The following is a 16,639-nucleotide window of genomic DNA, read 5'->3' as shown; positions in this document are numbered from 1 at the left end:
ATATCTTTGGGACGACAGCGTTCTCCTGTGGACACAATGTTAAACGATGTCTTATTTTTCTTTAAAAAAACAACATAGTATAGTAAGGCTTTCGTCTCCAAAAAAAATGACATAGTATAGTAAGGCTTTTCTTTCCTTAAAAAATAGTATAAAAAGCCTTAGACATAACGGGACCCTGGTGGGCTTGTGGGCTTTTTTTCTCTGCACGGACCGGGATTTTAACGCTCAAAAACTTAACATAACACTGTCGGGGAAGCTGACGAAGGTTAAATGGATGCAATGGACAAAAATGTGTGTTGAACCAGTTGCTTTATTGTGCACGGTTATAAGAAAAAGGTATAAAAAGACACACATCGAGAATCACACCAACACATTTCCATGACATAAATACTAACTCCCACAAAGACGGGGCCATCGGGGCTGGCCGTCTCTCTCCCCCTCACACGTAGGCGTTTCGGCCGTGGGTGCTGGCGCCCACGCTTCGGCTGCGGGCCGCTCCCGAATGCGCAGTGGTCCTGCTCTGCTGGGGGAAGGGGCTGCGCAAAGAAACACAACAAGACGGCGTGGAGATGGAGTCTGTCCGGAGAGGCCAGAGGAAGGAAGGAAAGACGGCCCGGAGGTCACTCACTACTTCTCCCGGGAGCCCGTCTTGCAGGCGCAGGCCAGGCAGGCGCCCCCGGCGATGGCCAGCACGGCCGAGCACCAGCCCATGTACAGCCCCTCGCCGATCTCGTACCTGTCGCCGGCAGTTAGTTTAATTTCCTGGCGGCCCGCCGCCGCCGGCAGAGGCGGTCCCATCCTACCTGGTGCCCGGATAGAAGGGGTCAAAGAAGTCCTGGGTGATGTTGAAAGCGTACCAGGACACGGCCACCATGGTGCACACACCTACGGGAAAGATCAGATTGGACGCAGGACATTGGCGCCGGCCACCCGTGCCTAACCAATCAAGACGGACGCCGGCTGTTACCTTGGAGGATGAAAAGCACCCCGGCGCCGCCGGCGATCCGCCCCTTCAAGGCGTAGTTGTCGCCCGCCGCCTTGGAGCAGCGCACGCCCACCAGCGCCGCCACCAGGCCGAAGGCGCCCATCACCACCGACGCGATCATGAGGGCGCGGGACGCTTGGACGTAACCTGGGCGGAGGACGTCAGTGAGCCAGATTGGAGGCAGAGTGGAGCCAAGGAGGCGCTTTGGCGGAGGCGCTTTGGCGGAGGCGCTTTGGCGGAGGCGCTTTGGCTCTTTTGGCGGGCGGGCGGGGCACGGCGGCTCACCGTTCAAAGCCAGCAGGGACGGAAACTCGCGGCAGTTGTGCACGCCGGTGGAGTCGGTGGCGCAGGACATCCACAGGTTCTCGTAGATGGTGGACGTGGTGATGACGTTGCCGTCCACCGTGGACGTCTTCCAGTAGCGGTTGGGCAGCGCCACCCCCACCAACACCCAGCCCAGGAAGGCCAGAAACAAAGCCACCACTTCCACGATGGGATCCATCGGCCAATTGCCACAGCACCCACCCCGACCCGCCCTAAAATCCAAAAGCGGGCGACAAGAAGCACCGTGCGAAAGACAGACAGAGAGAGAGAGAGCGATGGACGCGTCGGCCCCAGTTTGAACGGCCGCCGCTAAGCCAGACTTATATCACCTGCCCCCCCCCCCCCCCTTCATCTCTCCGCCCACTTCTTCTTCTGTCCAAATGGAACAGGTGTTTATCACCTGGCCTCACGCAGAGTCCAATGGTCACGCGAGTAGCACCTAGTGCATGCACACTTTGTGCTTTTATTTTGTTTTCCTGGCTTCATTTTGGGGCGGCGCTTCATTCATTCAAATGCTACCTTTAAACCATAAGAAACTTTGGGACTTTTTGGTGTCTTTTTCCACCTTTTTCTTACAACCATGCAACTGGTTCAACACACATTGATGTCAGATGCAGCCAATTTTACGTTCAACAGCTTCGCACAATGTTTCTTAAATGACCAATAGTCCATTTTAAATGATTTTAAATAAAAGGGTAACAAAATGCTTTACAATGTGACCATTGCATTTTTTCCAATGGAAGTTTTCAAGGTAAAACCTTTTAATTTTTTTATGGCTTCTCTCTCATCTGGGAAATCAACAACTTGGAATTCCTCCATTTTTCCGCACGGTCACTGAGCGCAGATCAAATAAAAACATAAAGCACGGGAAAGGCCACTAAGCAAACGGGCCGGCCCGTAAATATTTACGACGGGGGCCAAACACGCGTGTCAAAGTGGGCGATTTGGGATGACGGCGACACACGTCCACGGCCGGCGTGAACGTAGGCGCGCGCGGCGTCCCTTCCGTCCATCCACTAGGTTTACGTCGACGTGGTCAAAAAGACTTGGTGGCCAAGGGCTGTGCTTTTGGGAGTTTCGAGGCGGGTGTCAGGCCAGTTAATGAGTAACAAGGCACCACGAGGCTGATAACGCGCAAGTACCTTCACGTCGGATGGCGTTGACAAATGACATTTCATCTTTGGGTCAACGTGATGAAGAGGCCAGCCAACTCGGCCAAGTCGCCCCTTTTTGTTTGTACGGGCGAGATGGCCGCGTACTCGGCCGATGCTAAACTGACGCCAGAACAGGTGACTCAACAGTCTTTGTTTTCTTTCCTTCTTTTTTTTTTTATTATTAATGACCTGGGAAAAACAAGCAGCCGCAACGTTCCCTTTGAGCTTGAATCGGGGGCGGAGGGCGAAGGGCCGCCGGGGAGGGGCCGGGGAGCCGGCCTACATTTGACTTATTGGTTATTTATGTACACGGGTGGCCACCGACGGCCGACGTTAAAGGGAAAAGAGGATCCGGAAGCAAAAAGTTCAAAGTCCACCTTAGAATTTGGGCCCTCGCTTGGCCACGGCCAGCCCGATAAGCCCGGCCAGGCCGGCCACGCCCAGGCCGATCCCCCCCACGATGGCCATGCCCACCAAGCCATCTAGAAAACAGGACAAGGACAGAGCGAAGGTGAATGTCAGGGTCGTCGTGCGTAAGTGCGTGCGAACGAGAGAGCGCGTGTGCGTAAGTGCGTGCGTGCGTGCGTGCGTGCGTCGGGGAAGAAGACGTTACCTTTTTTCAAGGCCTTGTCGATGAGCGCCTGCAACTCCAAGGCCTGCTTGTTGCCGGGTTCGTTCCGCAGCAGGAGACGGATGTACTTGAGGGCTTCTTGGTATTCCTGCCGCAGCCATAAATAAATACAGAAATATGAATAAATAGAGAACATTTCAAACCCCAGCCGACTTCTCACCTTGAGTCTGTAGTTGGCCACGGCCAGGTAGAAGAAGTAGTCCCGCATATCATCCTTAGAGGCTTTCTGGACCAGTTCTGGACCGGACCACAACAAGGAGGTAATAGTGAGAAGACTGCAAGGACTGTGAAGACTTTGAGGACTGCACTCACCCTCCAACAAGGCGATTCCTTTCCTGATTTCATCCGTGAATTTGCTCCTAATCAGACACCAGGCGTATAAGAACTTGGTCTCCTTGGAAACGGCTCCCTTGGCCAGCTCGTCATTGTACTTGTTCTCAAATTTCTGCAACAGTTCAATAGATTGACTTTCACGCTGCGTACTTTCGTTTTTAGGTCAGACGTCTACTAGTGAGCAGCAAAACCAAATGGATTGCATTTATACATTTGACCAGCCACGTCACTGGACGTCTAGCATTGTCAACGGCACCCCAAGACTTAAATGGGAGCTCTTGTCAATGGGAAAGTAAGTTGCGAGTGACTGCCGGAAAGCGATCTCGATGCCCGTTAGCATTAGTAAGTTAAGGGACGCGACAAATAAGCGAGTCAAACGATGCTGATCGTCTTCTATCGGGCAGTTCGTGGTCTTAGACACAAAGTGTCAAACGACGGGAAATGAGGGGGGGGAAGTGTTATTTCAAACTTACCAGCAGAAACTCCGGCTCCACCACGTCGCTCAGTACGGCCTCCATGTTTACGGAAGTGGGTGGCTTTACCACGTCCATCTTCAATTTACGGCAGCCGTGACGCAACTCTGGGGAATGTCGAAAAAATAATGCGATTTCATACCCACACATATATCACCACGTATAATATGGCTTTGTTTTTAAAAATGACCATGTATAATAAGGCTCTTTTTTAAAGACCTTTCTATATATTTGTAGTCAAGAACATTGCCACACGGTGGTCATAGTGGGATCTGTTTTATTCTTAATGCATACATTGTTCAGATCAGCAGTGGGTCCCGTCGACGCCGTTTAAAGGAAAATGTCATTCCATCCAAAAGCAAATAAATGAGGGCAAGTAAAAGAACTCCAAGCATTATTAGTAAGGAGGAAAAAGGCAGTATTAACTATGTACAGCAATCAGACCATCTGGTGTTTAGTTCTATTCATAAAAATGGCTTTATGGCGGAGGGAGGCGCTTCCCTCGCTCTTCCCATTTTCCCAAACATGCATCAGTGCAAATTATACCAAAGGCGGCCTCCAACGAGTGGTTGTCGTGGTCAGGAATTTGAAGGGGGAAGGCCACGTTAAGCGATAGCACCGGGGAGTAAAACGAAAGAAAAAAAAACAAGAAAAAAAGCAAAGCCATCGGAGGGTTCTTCAAAAGACGTAGCACCGTGGTCGGGTAGGCTTCCCTCCCTTCGTTTCACCAACTGTCCCATCGGAAAGGAGGAGCGGCGGAGCAGAGGAGGCTCGCCTGGGCCACAGTCTTCTGGCTCGCTAGCATCGCCGGCCGGGTTGTTCTTCTTCTTCTTCCTCTCTCTTCCTACACCTCCTCCTCCTCCTCCTTCTTCCTCTCTCTTCCTACACCTCCTCCTCCTCCTCCTCTCTCCTCCTACACCTCCTCCTCCTTCTCCTCCTCTACAACAGCTTGCTGCACACTTGGCAACGGCTGACTCTGGAGCGCTCCTGACCTCCCTTCAAGGTCTCCTGCCCCGGCGAGTAGACAAACTGGCGGTTGGGATCCACCGTGGTCAGCCAGAAACTGTACTTGTTGGCAAAGTAATGGCACGTCCCCTTGGCGCCGTTACACTCGATGAACGGGGTGGCCCGAAAGTCCTCCAGGCAAGAGCCGGGCGAAACCAGGGACTGGCCCCCGCCCTCGGCCCCTGCCGCCGTGTGCTGTTGAGGGAGGGGGGGTTTAGGGGCGTGCTCAGGGGACGGCTATTTGCCCGGCGGACAAAAGCCGCCCGCCGGCCATCGTTTGAATCCTACTCACCATGAGGAAAGAGTACCCAATCCAGAGACTCCTCCAGCCGGGGGGACAGTTAGGGATGGTCAAGTCCTGACTGTGGACCGACACCGCCTGAGACGGCGCCTCGCACACCGAACACCTGCCGAAAAAAGGGGAGTGGGTTCCGGGAGATGTAGCGGGGTGGGCTCCCGGGAGCGGCTCTCCCGGAAGCGGCTATCCCGGAAGCGGCTCTCCCGGAAGCGGCTCTCCCGGGAGCGGCTCTCCCGGGAGCGGCTCTCCCGGAAGCGCCTCCCCCTGGAAGCGGCTCTCGGCACCCTTCCCTACCTGCTGATGTAAGGGCGAATCTGCGAGTGGGCCACGGGCATCATGGGAATGGGAGCAGAGGTGGACAGCCAGTAAGATTTGTCGTTGCGGCTGGCGTAGTAGCACACCTCGTTGGGTGAGCAGTAGAGGAAGGGGATGGTGCTGAACCTGGGCAGGCAAGACCCCGGCTGACCTGAGGAGAGGCCGGCGCCGCCGCCGCCGCCACGTCGTCAGTTCCCAGTCCCGCCCCCGCGGCCGGCCCCTAGGCCTCTTTGCTCACCGAGGTCCTGGTTGTGCGCCTTCTCCTGGCCCTCCACGTAAAGCAGGCTGTAGCCGTCCCACAGCTTGGCCATGCCCTGAGGACACATGGGAACCTGCGCGTCCTGGCTGTGCTTCACCAGCGTGTAGCCGATGCCGACGCTGCGGCCCACCGAGCCGGGACTGCCGGGCCTCCCGGTGCCGCCGGGAAGACCTGAAAAAAAAAAACAGTCTTCCTTCCAGTGGCGTGCCCACAGACCCCCATATTAGTCAACAGACCTTGCTCTCCAGTGGTTCCGGGGAATCCAGGAGGGCCGGGGTCACCGACGCCTCCGGGCAGACCCACGGCGCCGGTGCGGCCCAGCTTTCCCACCGAACCGGAACGTCCCTTGGGACCTGAGGTTCCACCGGCGAAGTGAGCCCGTTTGGTCGGCGGGCGGCGGCGCCCGACCGTCCCACTCACCTGGGCGTCCGGGTCCGCCGGGCTGACCGGGCCCCCCGGGGAAACCGCGGCCTCCGGTTTCGCCCAGTGGACCGGCGTCTCCCGGGGGCGCTTGGTAGTCTGGAAGGTTCCTGGGGATGGTGACGCCGGGGCGACCCTTGGGACCGGCGGGACCTTTGGACGGGACCATCGGTCAGAACGGCCGCCCTCCTTTTCGACGAAAGCCGGGATGAATCGCGCCCACCTCGGAAGCCCTTGGCTCCTTTGCGCCCGTAATAGCCGGGCTCGCCGGTAAAACCTTTCAGACCCGGGCCGCCGCCCAATCCGCTCTCGCCTTGTTGCCCTGGAGGGTTTAGGTCACGGGGGCGTTAGGTAAAGGCCGGCCGGCAAACGGCCGGCATACAGACGGCGGCTCTCCGGATCGACCTTTGAAGCCGGGACTGCCAGAGAGTCCGGGGCCTCCGGGAAATCCCGCTTCTCCTTTCCCGCCGGGAATTCCGGGGAAGCCCGGCACGCCGGGATCCCCCCTGTCGCCTTGGTCCGTGCCCGGCCCGGGCGGGCCGGGGAGTCCCGGAGGGCCGCTCAAACCTGAAGGGAGACGGACGGACGCTGGCCCAAAGAGCCAGTGGGGGAGGCGGGGGCGGGCGCAGCGCCGGCAAAGGGCAACGGCGGGCGCCACTCACCGTACTCTCCGTCCAGTCCGGGAAGGCCGGGATCTCCCGTCGGTCCCGGGATGTCCGAGCCCAGCGAGGGGCCGGGCAGACCGGGTCGCCCCGGAAATCCCGCCAGTCCGGGTCCGCCTGGCACACCATTACGTGACTACCTTGCATTTGCCCGGGCCTCGCTTGCCCGCCCGCTTTGCGTCCGTCTCACCTGGCTCTCCCCTCTCTCCCTTCCGTCCGGGGAAACCCGGCGCTCCCGGGTAGGAGACGCCTCTCTCGCCCTTCAAGCCCGGTAGGCCCGGGGCGCCCGATCGGGTTCCGGCACTGGACCCTGAGGCAAAGACAAAAGGCCAGTCGGTCGGTCTGTGGGTGGCTGGGGCTTTGTAGCAGCCGGTGGCCGGCGCTCCTTACCGGGAGTCCCGGCCGGGCCTTTGGCACCGCGGAGGCCGTTGAGTCCGTCCAAACCGGGAGCTCCGGGAAGACCTGTCCAAAGACCAGTCCGTCTAGCGTTATCTGGGAGGGCGGCCACGGGGCAAGCGGGCGGCCTTCATTTACCTTTGGCTCCCGGACCGCCGGGTCCTCCGGGCAGACCCGAGCTCCCGTCCGCGCCTCTCCTTCCGGGGAAGCCGGACTGACCTTTGGCTCCCGGGTAGCCGGGCGACCCTGCCGACGGGAAGACGTGGGTGACTCGGGGAACGAGAGGAGTGGGGAGTGCGGGCGGGCGCTCTCACCCGTTATTCCGGGCCCTCCGGCCGCTCCGGGCACGCCCTTGACTCCGGGGAAACCGGGGCTTCCGGGAAAGCCGTCGTCGCCGGGAAGGCCGTCGTTTCCGCGTCCGCCTGCGGCGGGGCAACACGAGGTCGGCGCCGGCCGGGCCACACGGGAGACACCGGGGCGTCCCGCTCGTTCGTACCTGGGAATCCCGAATCTCCGGGCTGGCCCTTGAATCCGGGGGCGCCGGGATAGCCGTAGGACTCTCCGGGCAGACCTGTGGGCGGCGACGGCTCGTGGCAAAAGTGGCAGGCACGTGTCGGCCCGCCGCGTGACGCGGGACCCACCTTTGTTGCCGGGACGACCCGACGGTCCGGGATTGCCGGGGAAACCGGGCAAGCCGTCGTCTCCCTGCGGCATGACATCATTTGAAGGGGCCTCAACTTAGCTTAGTCTTCTTTCTTATGTTCGAAAGGCGGTCTGTTTTTACCCCGAGTCCGGCCGTTCCGGGGAATCCCAGGATTCCGGCTTCACCTTTTGGACCGGGCCCACCCGGGTATCCGGGCTGCCCGGGGTAGCCGGGCGCTCCGGGCTGCCCTTTGCTCTGTTCCGCAAAACCCGGAAGTCCGGGCAGACCCTGACGGCCCGGCTGGCCCGGATAACCTTTGTCGCCTGAGGGGAGACGGAGGAGGCGCTATTATGCCTTTTTTTTTTTACAAATGCTACGACGACGTACCTCTGGGACCGGTGAAACCGGGCAGGCCCACGGCTCCGGGGGTTCCGGGGTCGCCTTTGGCGATGGAGCCCACTGGCAACGGGGCGCCGGGCGGGCCCGCTGGGCCGGTTAACCCTTGCTCGCCTATAAGGCCAAAAAAAAAAGAGTCCAGTTTTGGCGTGGTGCTATTGCTCCCGACGCATGGACGGCGGCCCACCTTTCTGTCCCGCGTAGCCGGGCCCGCCGGGTAGGCCGTCTCTCCCGGGTCCCCCGGGCAGTCCTTTCCCCCCGGGAAATCCCGGGCTGCCGGGTCGGCCCAGTGGACCGGGGAAGCCGGTCACGCCGGGGAAACCCGCTTCGCCTGCGCAAAGCAAAACAAAGAGCGGGCTCGTGGCTCGGAGTGGCATCCGGCGGCGGCCGGCACCCGCCGAGGCCACTTCAACGCACCCTTCCTTCCCGGGAAGCCGGGCAGTCCCTCCCTGGTCCCAGGTCCCGCCGGTCCCGGCGGACCCCTGCTCCCCGGCGTGCCCGGGGTGCCGGGTAACCCCGGGGTGCCCTTGATGCCGGCCGGCCCGGGGAAACCCGGATCTCCTCGTTCTCCCTTTCTCCCGGGGAAACCTGAAGGAGAGAGGATGACACGGCGGCTTTAGTCTGCCAAAGCAGGACAGAGGACCGAGGGCGGCACTTTCAAATGATGTCGGGCAGGCTCTGTCAATAAGCAAGCCAGGAGCACGCACGGCTGCCATTAGCACGGATTGCTTGGAAAATGGCCGCTTGGAATGTCACCTGTACGGAAGGGATCGTTTGCCATTCCAGACTCAATTGGCCAAGGCGGGTGCACACTACATTCTACATTGGACTTCTTAAAAGCCGGGTCAAGGAGGAGCCACAACGGTTAGTGCTGACTGGGTTTTTTGGGGGAGCTGGACGGGGAGAAAGCCGGGGGTCTGGCAGAGTTAGCCGAGGAGCGGCCGGCCGAGGAGGAGCTCTCACCTTGGCAGCCTAAAGGGGACGGAAGGACGCCCCCCCCCCCAACCAAGAGGAAACGGGCGGAGGGACGAAACGACGGACGGGGATGATGACGGACGGCGATGACGGTATGCGGGAAGAAAAAGTCGGAAACAAAAGGACACCAAAGACAAAGAAACAAGAAAGAAAACAAAGAGAGGGAGACAAAATGAGTGTCTTGGAAGTCTGCACCAGAAATGCAGACAACCAAGAAAGATAGAAATGACAAACACATTGGCCCTTGGGCGCCACCCCCTCCTACCAAACATGCCGTTTTGAAGGGGGCTCACCTGGCGAACCGCTTAAACCCTTGGCGCCGTCCAGTCCCGGGGGGCCGGGGACCCGGACCGTGGGATCCCCGGGGGGTCCGGGAGGACCGAGAAGTCCGGGAAAGCCGTCGGCGCCGCGCTGGCCCCGACGTCCGGGAAGGCCCGAGCGCCCCTCCAAACCTGAAACCCAGAAAACGTGTGGCCACCGCGTGGACGTACTCGGAGGGAGTCTATACGCAGGGCGCCGGGCCACCCACCGGGTGATCCGGGTCCTCCGGGCGTCCCAGGCTGGCCCTTGTCTCCGGGGGCTCCGGGGAAGGCGTCCCGACCCGGCGGTCCCGCCGTGGCTCCCAGGACTTCTCCGGGCTGTCCCTTGGCCCCGGGGCGTCCCGGGACGCCGTCCTTTCCCCCGGCCCCGTCCGAGCTCCGACCCGGGATGCCGGGAAGGCCGCCGTCGCCTCTGGGCCCGGGGAAACCTGGACCGGGAGAAATCGTTTGGGCCTTGCTTTTTAAAAAAAAAAAAAAAAAAATCTTGTACAAATGGCAATGTTGGCAGCTACCTTGCGGTCCGGGCCGTCCACCGAAGCCGCCGTCTCCCCTCTCTCCCTTGGCGCCGTCGAATCCGGGACGTCCGGGGCCCCCGGGCGAACCCGGCTGACCTTTCAGACCTGGCGCCGCACGCAGAAAGAGCCACGGGGTTTGTACTTTGGCTTTCTGTTTTGGCCACGGTTTAGGAAAAGGAGAAGAAAGAAAAGGTTTGGGGATTTTTGTTTGTTCTTTTTCCCCACTCACCTGGCCGTCCGGGAACGCCGGGAAATCCGGGAAGTCCCGCCTCACCGGGCACGGAGCAAGGAAGCACTCGACCTGGGAACGGTCACAGACAATTCAGAGCAATCGATGGTCCGCCAAAGGCAGCTAGATCCGTGAGTCGGCGGACAATTCTAGTCAAGTCTATGGCTTCACGACGGCAAAGTTAGTAGGAAAAGCGTTTCACATCTTCTAGTGGCTTTTCCCCTCAATTGGCTTTGGGGATCACCAGCGTTCGAGGACGCCGGAAAAGGTTGGTTACCCACCCGTTCCCTCTTGGCTCCCATTAAGTTCTCCGCAGCCGTTTTCACCTGGAGGTGCGCGGGTGGGTGGATGGACGGATGGATGGGGGTGCCGGGGAGACAGAGCGATGGATGGGTTGTTTGGAAAGGCAGATGCAGACACACACACACAGAAAGAGAGAGAGAGAGAGAAAAAAAAAGCAGCATACAAAGCCAGTCAGGGTCATTTGCATGCGCCAAATCGGCTTCATCAAACAAAACATCAGCAATCCGTTCCATCGGATGACTTGGAGGAGGCGTCATTGCTTCAAGCAAAAGCACATAAAAAGGCACCTTCAACTTAGGCTACAAACGCTTACAGGCAGCCCGTTATTGCAATACCCGTGGCTGCAATAACCCTTGGCATTAAAGGCAATCGTTTCTGCGGGCCAGCGTGTCACGAAGGAACGTGGTGCTCCACGTCCCCCGCAAGCTCATTAATGGAGACCATTAATCGTCTCGTTGCGAGAGCGGCCGAGGCGGACCAGTGGGAATGGCGAGGAAGCAGCTTGGGCGGGTGGGTGGATGGGGAGGGGAAGGCTGAGGGTAGTAACCCTCCTAAAGACTGGGGGGGGGGCGTGGCGAGAAGGATGGCGCCAAGCGCATCCCCTTCGCCCCGTCCAGACGGACGCCTCTTACCTTTAGGTCCTGGGAAACCCGGCTGTCCCGGCAGTCCCGGCAGACCGGGTTCCCCGGGCTCTCCCCGGAAACCGGGCGTGCCGGCAAATCCGCGGCCGGGCTCGCCGGCCGCTCCGGGGCGCCCCTTGGAGCCCGGGAAACCCGGGAAGCCTTTCTCCCCGAGGGTGCCGTATCCCGCGTCGCCCTGATGACGAGACGAGACGTGAGGCGATGTCGGCCGGGCCACACGGGCCAACGCTTGCACTCACCGGAGGTCCGGGCAGTCCGGGGAAGCCCGGCGAGCCGTCCCTGCCGGCTTTTCCCGTCTGGCCGGTGGGGCCCCGGGGCCCGGTGGCTCCCGGCTCACCCTTGCCTCCGAAACCCAAATTGGCGTAGTAGGAGGCGCCCTTCTCGCCCTTGCGTCCAAAGAAACCGCGTTCGCCGGCACGGCCCTGAGAGACCAGAGTCGGGCTTGCTTTCGGGGTTCCCCCCGACGCGGCGGAGGGGGGTCGGCACACTCACCGAAGGTCCCCGAGGGCCGGCGAAACCCGGCGAGCCGACGTCGCCCGACTCGCCCTTGGCTCCGGCGAAGCCGGGGCGACCGGTGGCGCCCGGCGATCCGGGAGGGCCGGGCTCACCCCCGGTGCCGCCTCCGATGCAGTCGCAGTCGCCGGGATCCCCTTGGGGGTGACACGGGGCTTGAGAAGAGCACTGACTCGAGACTCACTGGACGTCGGATCACCCACCGGCGTAGCCTCCGTATCCCGGCTCCCCCGTCGGGCCTCGGGATCCGGGCAGTCCGGGAAGCCCCGGGAGCGCTGGGACCACTGGCGGCGCTGCGAGCACAAGAACAAATGGGCAAAGGGCGGCGGAAGCTTTTCGTCAAGGCCACCACGACGGAAGCTTTTGGTCAAGGCCACAAATTGGAGGGCTTTGGGATTGGACTCCGTCCGCCGCGGGCTCACGGGACAAAAATGGAAGAGAGAAATGTTCCATCTGGCTCCGAGAGCCGCTGTGAAGTGGCGGTTAGTTTGTTGTGGTTGGCCATAAAAAGCGTTGACGGCCTCCAAGTGCCAGCTTGTCTATCTTATTTGTATATAACACAGCTTCTTATCAAGCGTGAACCAAATTCACCGATTTTACGTTGCCGTGCCCGCCGAGCAAATCTCCAATTGGATAAATAGTTAGCAGAGGAGTACTACTTTGACTTGCTCAATTCCCCCAGGGCAAGTAAAATCCAGGAATCGTGTTCACTGGCGACACCCTGTGGCCAAAGAGAAGGAAAGCAGCTCGCCGTCAAAAGACCAGTATGCAAGCCAAACTTAGCGAGCGCCGCACCTCGAGTCAAAAGAGTAAGCTAGGAGTAAGCTAAGAGTAGGCTAAGCGTAGGCTAAGCGTAGGCTAAGCGTAGGCTGCCCAGTAGGGTCGCCGAGTAGGGCCACCCAAAGTGAACTTTGCCGGCCTTTTTCTCATTCAAGACTTACTGGCCCAGCGAGAGGTCCCGTGGGAGCGCTCGCTGGGGGATACCACCTGCATTTGACTGACCGGTGGGTCTTTCGGGATAGATGACGCAGGGCTGTTCGGGTCGGCCTTCGGAGGACAGTAAATTCAGTCAGCCTCACGTTCAAAGATGGCCCCCACGGCTCTAAGCCCGTCGTCCCCGCCGAACGTCCCTCCCTTCTACCGTCGGCTCGACGCCACGGTCAAAAGCGGCCGAGGCCATTCGCCGCGCCGACAAACAAACAAATAAGAAAAAAGTGGCGTCCACGTACCGGGGGTGCCCCGTGTCCCGGGGAGTCCCGGAGCCCCGGGGACGCCGGGAAGTCCGGGGGAACCCGGGAGTCCTTCCGTTCCGTAGCCGGGGACGCCGGGGACGCCTTTCTCTCCCTTGGGGCCCGGAGCGCCCGGCAGACCGGGGCGGCCGGGACCGCCTGCGTCGATAAAGGGTCAGAGGCGTCAACAAAACGCCAGCCGCCAACCGCCAGCTCCTTTTCCGTCGCCTCACCCGATTGGAAGCCGCCCAATCCCGGTAGGCCGGGCGGGCCGGGAAATCCCGGAGGTCCTTGGTCGCCGGGAGAGCCCGGAAGCCCGTTAAAGCCCGGCTCGCCCGGTGGTCCTGAGGGCCGGACACACTTGCATTTCTGCCCCACCCCGGTGAGGCATTTCATTTGGGCCGCGGAAGCTCACCTTGAACGGCGGCGCCAAGGCCGCTGACGTAGGCGGGAGGTCCCGGTGGTCCGGTTTCTCCCCGCTCTCCCTAAGAGACGGCCAGGGTGAACAACGGCGGAGGACGAGCACCGGAGCGGAAAGGACAGGAGGCTACCTTGACTCCTTGAAATCCCGCTTGGCCGGGGAAACCGCCGCCGCCTGGAAATCCCTGTCGGGTGGAGTCGGGCGAGCGGGCCGGTTGAGCCCATGGAAATGAAGACGGACGGCAAAATGTGCCCAAAGCCTACCTGCTGTCCAGGTAGACCGGGAGGGCCGTTGAAACCTGGGAGACCCTAGAGAAAATGATCCGGCAGAATAAGTATCAGACGGAAAATTCTCCAAAAAAAAAAAATGATGACTTACTCTGGCTCCTGGGAATCCCGGCACCCCTTTCTCTCCAAATTCCCCGCGGAAACCAAAAGGGCTCTGGGGTGGGGGGAGTCACGGCGGGCACTTTTACCACGGGAACAGACTGATTTGACGGCAGCTCTTACCGGTGGGCCGCGGTTCCCGGGAAAGCCGAGGGGCCCCTTGGGTCCCGCTTCCCCCTGAGAAGAAAAGAATGGAGGACGTGCGCTCAGGCTCCTCCTCCTGCGCTCAAGGCTAGCCGTCGTATCATCCCTTTTCCCAGCACGGGCTACCTTATCTCCTTTGTAGATGGTGAGCGTTTGCTCGCTTCTCAGAGAGCCGTCGCCCGGAGTTCCGCTGGGTCCCGGCAGACCCAGGTCCCCCTAGGCGGAGGGAGCCACCGTTTGTGACCAGTCGACTTGAAGCCACGGACGGCGCCGTGGTCAAACGGCCAAGACGTACCTTGTCTCCTTTCTCGCCTTGATAGCCGTCGCTGCGACTCCCCTGAGAAGACGTGGATAGCGAGAGATGGCGGCATTTTTCCGGCGGCGGAGGTCTGGCTTTGTCTCTCTACTTACCATCGGCCCCGGTGGACCGGGAGGACCGGGCGGGCCCTGAAAATGGACAACACAACTTGACTCATCGTACCGCGCCACACGGTCGGAGGGCAAAGGTCAACGTACGGCATATCCTTCGGGCCCGGGCGGGCCGGCGAACCCGACTGGTCCGGTGGGACCCGGAGTGCCCTGTAGGGGGGGAGGGGGGAAAGGCACATTTTCAAAATGGCATGATTCAACACGGTTACGGGACTATGGGACTATCTTACGGGTCGTCCATCTTCTCCCGGGAGACCAGGTCCATTCTGAGAGAGAGAGAGGACATTGTTGGGCTTGGCTTTTGGCTTAAGTCGGTGGGCGACAACTCACGATCACGCCTCCTCCGTCCGCGACGTATCGCGGTTCCCCTTTCTGGCCCTTCGGCCCGATGGGCCCCTGGGAGACACGGCGCAGACGTTAGCGGGAGGCGGCACAGTGGACGAAAGGACGAGGGGACGGGTCTTTACCGCAAATCCGGGATTCCCGGGGGCCCCGCTGCCAAAGCCGGGATAGCCCGGTTCCCCTCTGGTCCCGTTACAGCCGTCCAAGCCCGCCGGTCCTCTGCCGCCGGGCTGACCGGTGTGACCCTGCCAGCGAAAGGAGAGTGCGGTGGAGGCGCCTCTTCCAGCCACGCTCCGGTGCGCGTACGTACTTACCGGGACGCCGTCATTTCCTTGAAATCCAGGTACTCCCATGGGTCCCTGTGGAATGAATGGAAAAGTGGCGTTACTACTAAACTAGACTTTAGTGGAGAAATGTGTAAAAAGGCCTGGCATCACCCACTTTGTCTCCTTTGGGGCCGGACGGCCCTTTCAAGCCAATGTGGCCTTTCTCTCCCTTGGGCCCCGAAGGTCCCGGGTTTCCGCGGTACCCTTCCGGCCCGCTCGGACCCACGTCGCCCAGAGGCCCCGGACGACCCTGAGCGGAAAAAGGACAAAAGGACAAAGGTCACCAATGCAAAAACACAAGATGGCTCCTGTATACAACGGGGGGAATCATCATCAGACACAATAGTACAAAGACTCAATATGTACCTACTAGTACTAGTGGGACTTTTTTGTTGTTGTTGCAATTGCACATATTCGCCAGCGGTGGGCAGCGAAACCCAGAGGAGCCGCCTCCGGGCCGCGGTCCGTCCGCTATTGGACATTCCGCCGGGCCCCGAGCGGACTTTCTACCCTCATCCTCATCATCTTCCAGCAGAGTGGTCAGCCGGTAGGTAGGTGGAAATCCCCTCCGGCACAAAGGACACAAAGCGGAGCATCGGGGGCCGCTAAGCCGCCCGGCCCGGCCAGGCCGCTCCCATCCAGGGCCCGCCTGGCTTCCTGACACTCTGGCTTGTGCGCGCCCTCGCCACCGACGTCGGGAGGGGAGGCGGGGATCTAAACGGCCGTATTGTTCTGCCGGCGGGCGCAAGATTTAACTGTCACGCCGCGTGCTCACTGTAGGATGGTGACGGGGACAGAATTTGGTGGGAGGGACTTCCTCGGCCGACGAAAAAGGGCCAGAAACGTCGCCACGGCGCCCAGGTGGCGGGATGTTTAGGCCTCCCCAGCCGGGACGGACCCTGGGCTCCTTTTGGACGCAACGCTAAGAGAGAAGGCGGCGGTCACGCGCTTGAAAATGCAAACACGCATGCATACACTCCAGTCCCATCCAGCTGTATTTATTTAGCTGCCGCCGCCGCCGCCGTTTGTTAATACAGAGTCTCTGCTGATTTGCACATTTTTGGGATCACCGTCTGGGAAGCGCCACTGATGCTTCGGAAACCACACTAGCTCACACTAGCCGCAAAGGAGACAAGTGCAAGTGGATTCGGGATTTGTCAAAAGGGACGAATCTGCTCTGCAAATGTTATGATTTTTGAATTCTTCTATGTACAGGGTACAAGTGACCCGGAGGTCATTGACCAATACACTAGGAACAAAGTTCTATCTCGCCATCGTCGTGATCGACGGAACTGGAAATGCGGATGAGTGCCGTTGTAGGAAGGAGCCACAGGAGGGCGCTGGAGGCAACAACAGCAACAACAAGCAGGGCTCGATTTGCTGCGTATCGTGTCACTCCCTCCCCTCCCTCGCACTTACACGCCGCTTAAGACTTTGGCAGCCGTTGACGGCGACAGACGTCCCATCCCAAATTCGTGGAAATTGATGAAGCGGGCAGAGTGGAGCGCTATAAACCACATTCCGCTAACATGCCATCGGGGGGCCCCGGCGATGCTGCGATAAGAAAGACGG

At 60.1% G+C, this 16,639-nt stretch overlaps 3 protein-coding genes across 6 annotated transcripts in view; all 3 read right to left on the bottom strand.

Annotated features, from left to right (window-relative positions):
• Nucleotides 1–292: 292 nt before the first annotated feature.
• LOC144213824 (claudin-15-like) lies at nucleotides 293–1,630 on the bottom strand. The gene is made up of 5 exons (XM_077742484.1): nucleotides 1,271–1,630; nucleotides 968–1,132; nucleotides 804–885; nucleotides 629–736; nucleotides 293–536 (listed from the first exon to the last, which is right to left on the bottom strand). Exons 1-5 carry the CDS (start codon nucleotides 1,485–1,487, stop codon nucleotides 440–442), a joined length of 669 nt encoding a protein of 222 aa, XP_077598610.1. The 5' UTR covers nucleotides 1,488–1,630; the 3' UTR covers nucleotides 293–439.
• A 31-nt stretch (nucleotides 1,631–1,661) lies between these two features.
• On the bottom strand, nucleotides 1,662–4,048 carry LOC144213825 (mitochondrial fission 1 protein-like). The gene is made up of 5 exons (XM_077742485.1): nucleotides 3,901–4,048; nucleotides 3,407–3,539; nucleotides 3,255–3,331; nucleotides 3,077–3,182; nucleotides 1,662–2,945 (listed from the first exon to the last, which is right to left on the bottom strand). Exons 1-5 carry the CDS (start codon nucleotides 3,976–3,978, stop codon nucleotides 2,842–2,844), a joined length of 498 nt encoding a protein of 165 aa, XP_077598611.1. The 5' UTR covers nucleotides 3,979–4,048; the 3' UTR covers nucleotides 1,662–2,841.
• A 112-nt stretch (nucleotides 4,049–4,160) lies between these two features.
• col4a6 (collagen, type IV, alpha 6) overlaps nucleotides 4,161–16,639 on the bottom strand; it is a 38,829-nt gene continuing 26,350 nt past the window's right edge. The window contains exons 8-53 of one of the 4 annotated variants that reach the window (XR_013330126.1): nucleotides 15,183–15,317; nucleotides 15,056–15,100; nucleotides 14,867–14,986; nucleotides 14,730–14,795; nucleotides 14,630–14,665; nucleotides 14,487–14,549; nucleotides 14,382–14,417; nucleotides 14,266–14,307; nucleotides 14,097–14,186; nucleotides 13,950–14,003; nucleotides 13,819–13,881; nucleotides 13,704–13,748; nucleotides 13,571–13,624; nucleotides 13,435–13,504; nucleotides 13,253–13,363; nucleotides 13,020–13,178; nucleotides 12,793–12,837; nucleotides 11,994–12,083; nucleotides 11,770–11,927; nucleotides 11,517–11,699; nucleotides 11,269–11,452; nucleotides 10,615–10,659; nucleotides 10,334–10,405; nucleotides 10,102–10,209; nucleotides 9,799–10,017; nucleotides 9,563–9,721; nucleotides 8,712–8,882; nucleotides 8,482–8,625; nucleotides 8,286–8,408; nucleotides 8,040–8,221; nucleotides 7,897–7,960; nucleotides 7,752–7,826; nucleotides 7,570–7,677; nucleotides 7,394–7,501; nucleotides 7,250–7,321; nucleotides 7,050–7,169; nucleotides 6,860–6,976; nucleotides 6,603–6,764; nucleotides 6,421–6,519; nucleotides 6,198–6,350; nucleotides 6,014–6,130; nucleotides 5,757–5,948; nucleotides 5,498–5,669; nucleotides 5,198–5,312; nucleotides 4,789–5,100; nucleotides 4,161–4,750 (exon numbers count right to left, since the gene is read on the bottom strand). Coding sequence is in view for 1 of the 4 variants with exons in the window: in XM_077742474.1 (XP_077598600.1) it covers nucleotides 4,840–5,100; nucleotides 5,198–5,312; nucleotides 5,498–5,669; nucleotides 5,757–5,948; nucleotides 6,014–6,130; nucleotides 6,198–6,350; nucleotides 6,421–6,519; nucleotides 6,603–6,764; nucleotides 6,860–6,976; nucleotides 7,050–7,169; nucleotides 7,250–7,321; nucleotides 7,394–7,501; nucleotides 7,570–7,677; nucleotides 7,752–7,826; nucleotides 7,897–7,960; nucleotides 8,040–8,221; nucleotides 8,286–8,408; nucleotides 8,482–8,625; nucleotides 8,712–8,882; nucleotides 9,563–9,721; nucleotides 9,799–10,017; nucleotides 10,102–10,209; nucleotides 10,334–10,405; nucleotides 10,615–10,659; nucleotides 11,269–11,452; nucleotides 11,517–11,699; nucleotides 11,770–11,927; nucleotides 11,994–12,083; nucleotides 12,793–12,837; nucleotides 13,020–13,178; nucleotides 13,253–13,363; nucleotides 13,435–13,504; nucleotides 13,571–13,624; nucleotides 13,704–13,748; nucleotides 13,819–13,881; nucleotides 13,950–14,003; nucleotides 14,097–14,186; nucleotides 14,266–14,307; nucleotides 14,382–14,417; nucleotides 14,487–14,549; nucleotides 14,630–14,665; nucleotides 14,730–14,795; nucleotides 14,867–14,986; nucleotides 15,056–15,100; nucleotides 15,183–15,317 (5,007 nt within the window). In the remaining 3 variants the exon portion in view is untranslated. The remainder of the gene's footprint in view (nucleotides 4,751–4,788; nucleotides 5,101–5,197; nucleotides 5,313–5,497; nucleotides 5,670–5,756; nucleotides 5,949–6,013; nucleotides 6,131–6,197; nucleotides 6,351–6,420; nucleotides 6,520–6,602; nucleotides 6,765–6,859; nucleotides 6,977–7,049; nucleotides 7,170–7,249; nucleotides 7,322–7,393; nucleotides 7,502–7,569; nucleotides 7,678–7,751; nucleotides 7,827–7,896; nucleotides 7,961–8,039; nucleotides 8,222–8,285; nucleotides 8,409–8,481; nucleotides 8,626–8,711; nucleotides 8,883–9,562; nucleotides 9,722–9,798; nucleotides 10,018–10,101; nucleotides 10,210–10,333; nucleotides 10,406–10,614; nucleotides 10,660–11,268; nucleotides 11,453–11,516; nucleotides 11,700–11,769; nucleotides 11,928–11,993; nucleotides 12,084–12,792; nucleotides 12,838–13,019; nucleotides 13,179–13,252; nucleotides 13,364–13,434; nucleotides 13,505–13,570; nucleotides 13,625–13,703; nucleotides 13,749–13,818; nucleotides 13,882–13,949; nucleotides 14,004–14,096; nucleotides 14,187–14,265; nucleotides 14,308–14,381; nucleotides 14,418–14,486; nucleotides 14,550–14,629; nucleotides 14,666–14,729; nucleotides 14,796–14,866; nucleotides 14,987–15,055; nucleotides 15,101–15,182; nucleotides 15,318–16,639) is intronic. The other 3 variants (XM_077742474.1, XR_013330129.1, XR_013330127.1) reach the window with 3 other exon arrangements.

The sequence above is a fragment of the Stigmatopora nigra genome, chromosome 20 (genome assembly GCF_051989575.1).
Source record: "Stigmatopora nigra isolate UIUO_SnigA chromosome 20, RoL_Snig_1.1, whole genome shotgun sequence".
NCBI classification, from domain to species: Eukaryota; Metazoa; Chordata; class Actinopteri; order Syngnathiformes; family Syngnathidae; genus Stigmatopora; species Stigmatopora nigra.
This window is presented reverse-complemented; position numbering and strand designations above follow the sequence as displayed.